Here is a 4084-nt window from a genome sequence, read left to right on the forward strand (position 1 = left end):
GGAAAATGGCTGCAATGAAACAAAGAGTGAAAAATTTAAAGGGGTCTGAATACTTTCCGTACCCACTGTATGTGACAACAAATGTAGCCTAAAACACGCGGGACATTGCCTAGAACACCTTTAAGATTGGCAAAAGAACAGAAGATTGGAAAAAAGTAATGACAGACTACTCTAAGTATGATGTGTTCGGATCACACAGCAGAAATACATTTGTGAGACGCAGAATAAATGAAAAGCTGCTGGAGGAGTGGCTGACGCCGTCTGTCGAGCATGGTGGAGGTAAAGTGATGGTCTGGGGCTGCTTTGGTGCTGGTAAAGTAGGAGAGAGTTGTACAAGGTAAAGGGATTTTAAATAAGGAAGGCTATCACTCCATTTTGCGATGGCATGCAATACCCTGTGGACAGCGCTTGGTGGAGCCACTTTCCTCCTACAAAGAGACCCAAAGCACACCTCCCAACTGCTTAGGGAAGAAGCAGTCAGCTGGTATTGAGTCTGTAATGGAGTGGCCACCGCGGTCACCAGATCTCAACCCTTTTGATCTGTTGTGGGAGCAGCTTGACCGTTTGGTACGTGAGAAGTGCCCATCAAGCCAATCCAACTTGTGGGAGGGGCTTCGAGAAGCGTGGGGTGAAATTTCTTCAGATTACCAAAAGGTCTGCAAGGCTGTAATTGCTGCAAATGGAGGATTCTTTGACGAAAGCAAAGTTTGAAGGGCAAAATCATTACTTCTAATCTCGTCAATGTCCTGACTACATTTTCTATTCATTGTGCAACTCACTTAATGAATAAAAGTGTGAGCTTTCAAGGGCCCCAAACCTTTGAACGGTAGTTTACATTTGATCATTCTATACCAAATTAAATATAAGCCTATCCTAAAAATGAAGGTAATTGGAGGAACTTCCTTCTGTACACCCTGTATTTCTGCATTAGCTACACATGGTTATGAACACCCTGAAGTGTAACTATGTTGATACTCTGTTAACACTGCTAACCCAGACTTCGTCATAACCTAAATCAAATTCTAGTTCCATTCTTTCATCCATTTCCTGTACCAGCGTATGCTGCTCTGGGAAGCAGGGTGAGGTCGTTGTGTTTTTAAGATGATCTTTAGTTTACGTGGTGAGTAACGGTGGAACTTCAGGACCTGGAATGTGTCCGTGTTCATCAGGCACTGGACGGCCACTGTGATGTCGGACTCTGTGGGCTGGGATCCACGTCTCTGGCACCGGCTTAAAATCGCACTCGACGTTCCACGTGAAACCTGAAAAAGAAATTAAAAAATACTAAAAAACCTTCCTGTAGAAATAAAGCAAATGTCCAAGAGGTAGTGTACAAAACTCTTTAACTAAAGATTTGGTGCACATCTGTTAGAGATTAAAACGTGTATTCTTTATTCTACCCACATCAGAGCTGTACCAAATACTTGATTCATAAGTTTTATTCATAACGATGACATTCAAACCCGGTATTACTGCGAAAAGTTGAAAATCAAAATTAGGCTACACTAATATTATTAGTATCATATGTAGAAATAAAATCTTGGGGTGAATGTGTGACTCAAACTTTTCTAATAACATCAGAGCATTGTAAAGTCCAAGTCAAAATGTCTGGAACATAATATAGATATAATCATTTCCAAAATTCACAACGTGTTTTTTTCTACCGAGATATTCTGCCTCAATCCATCTTTGTTGGCGTTAAAGAGTAACTAGTGTTTTATTTGACCTATTTTCCTTTGATTTCGTGTCTTAGTGATGGGAACAACAATCTTGGACATTGGTCCAGTGTTAAGCGAGATCGCTGCAATCGCTGCAAAATTTAGCTTCGTAAAACACACTTCACCCGTTTTGGATCTTTTTACTTTTCCAACCATCACATAGTTCCCTGATTGACATACATGTGAAAATATGTTGGTTCTATCCACGCTAAAAGTATTGCTTTTTTGAACGGACTGTGGTGGGTTCAGAGCTTCAGAGCAGAAACGTCTCAAAGAGGTTGTAATGGTCTATCTCTGTAGGGATCCGGTCCATAGCGTTGTCAGACACGAAGAATAATAATCCGAGTCTGTCGGTGGCAAAACAAGCTCTTTTGTGAAGGTAAATACAATCTGGACAATTATCCAATTAACTTCCATTGTTTCTTTCTTCACCACAGCTGACTGCAGCGATCTTGCGAACGCTCAATGTCAAAGATTGTTGTTGTTCCCATCAGTCACTTAGACACAAGAACATAGGAAAATAGGATCCAGGTTGAAAAAAACGGTACTTAGGGTTAGTTACCCTTTAAGCCTTTCAAACAACATTTTCACTGGGGTCAAAAAAATATGTTTGCTCTCCCAATTGCTGCACACAAAGGGAGCCACGCACCTATTTGGCATTATCGTGGCAGTCGAGCAGCAATCTAGCAGCACCATAGATTGCATTTATATAACCAAATCTAGGATTTTGTTTAAAGGGTTTAACTTTTTTTTCAGGATGATGTTATGAAATATGATGAAGGACATTTAAAGCTTCATTTGAAAACCTCAAGAAAAGCTTGGAAGTAAAAAACAATATAGGACAACCGGTAAAGCCCAATGCAACATTCATTACATGTACAGCACGGGTACCGGACGCTAAAATACCTTTACAGCTCCGGTGAGAGTGCTGATACTTTCTGAACCTCTTCTCGGCCTGTTTGTTGGGTTTCCTGTCGAGTCGAGCCCAGAGGTGAGGCTGTCCTGCAGGAAGAACATGAACCATTATTCAGATACAATCATCTCCACTGCAAGAAAATTAACTAAACGAACATATAAGTCACTTTCATGCTCACCTTTATAAACGGTTACATAACAGCAAGTTCCATCTAGTTTTTCTGTGGCGAATGCACAACCAATGTTGGCCTCCAGAGCAACTGGGTTCACATTTTCTGTAGCAACGACCTGAAATTGCTGAAGAGAGACCCAGATGTTTAAAGGGCTAGTTCAGCATTTTGGACAGAGGACCTTATTTCCAAATTATCCCGTGTGTTATTTATCAGTGGAGAGACCGTTTTTAACACTTTTCATCCAGTCCTTCCAGCTGGAGAGTTTGCTGGTGCTGGGCTAGCGCAAGTCAACGGTATCTGCTAGCCTGCCGCTAAAAACAGTCTCACCCACTCCACCGTACACCCGAGGCACATCAATTATAACGTCAGACTATCGATGTAGATGTTAGTGTTGATAGATTAACGTTGGAAATAAAACTACATTTGCATCTAGATGTGCCTTTATTTTGAAAATCCCACTTTTTTGTTTTTAAGAAATGTCTGGAAAAGCTAAGTAATACAAATCCTATTTTAGTTGCTTTTTTTGTGATGATATATATCTTACTGATTCAGTTTAAGTGGCTCATGATATTAAGATCCCAGATCCCTTAATTGAATCGAAATTGTATTGTGGCTGACTTTGGAGCATCAGAAAACATAGAATCGATGTCCAAAGATCTTAACGCGATAAAACTTGTGATCGATTAGTCAAATCAAGAGTATGAATTGTTTTTAAGTCAGTGTTCAAGCAAAATGACGACATTGTCCAATGTAAGGGTGTGCTGCGACATTACAGTAATGTATCAATAGTTATGTTCCAATAACAAACATTATTCTGAAACGGGGCCATTCTTCATAATAAGTGAAGTATTACTTCTGATACGTTGAGTGCATTTTAATGCCAATTCTTCTGTACTTTTCCTTGAGTAAAAACTTAAATGCTGGGCTTTTAATGTAGCTAACATGCGAGTATTTCTACACTGTGATATTATGTATCTCCGTTATATGCCTGACAGGTGAAGCAGTAGTAAAGGAGGATGGAGGATGGCATCGCGTGTGCTTAGTTACTGACGACGGGAAAAATCAAATGCGTCAACATGAAAACCATTAGCAAGTGAATTAAAACATAAGCGCCAAGTCCAATAGGATAAAAAGGACGTGTTGTTTCTTTAGCTTGCATGCTTCTGTGTTAACGTCGTGGACGTATCATAAGAACGTCCTCCCTATGGACCATTACAGTCTATGGCCCACCCTATGGACCATTACAGTCTATGGTCCTCCCTATGGACCATTACAGTC

The 4084-nt window shown here is 40.4% G+C and overlaps 1 protein-coding gene across 1 annotated transcript in view; it reads right to left on the bottom strand.

Moving 5' to 3' along the window:
* c8h12orf29 (chromosome 8 C12orf29 homolog) overlaps window positions 1-4084 on the bottom strand; it is an 8116-nt gene that overhangs the window by 3636 nt on the left and 396 nt on the right. The window contains exons 2-4 of the mRNA XM_034878868.1: window positions 2813-2930; window positions 2625-2720; window positions 1146-1262 (exon numbers count right to left, since the gene is read on the bottom strand). Of these exons, the coding sequence (XP_034734759.1) occupies window positions 1146-1262; window positions 2625-2720; window positions 2813-2930 (331 nt within the window). The remainder of the gene's footprint in view (window positions 1-1145; window positions 1263-2624; window positions 2721-2812; window positions 2931-4084) is intronic.

This window comes from Etheostoma cragini, chromosome 8 (assembly GCF_013103735.1).
Source record: "Etheostoma cragini isolate CJK2018 chromosome 8, CSU_Ecrag_1.0, whole genome shotgun sequence".
In the NCBI taxonomy this organism is placed as follows: Eukaryota; Metazoa; Chordata; class Actinopteri; order Perciformes; family Percidae; genus Etheostoma; species Etheostoma cragini.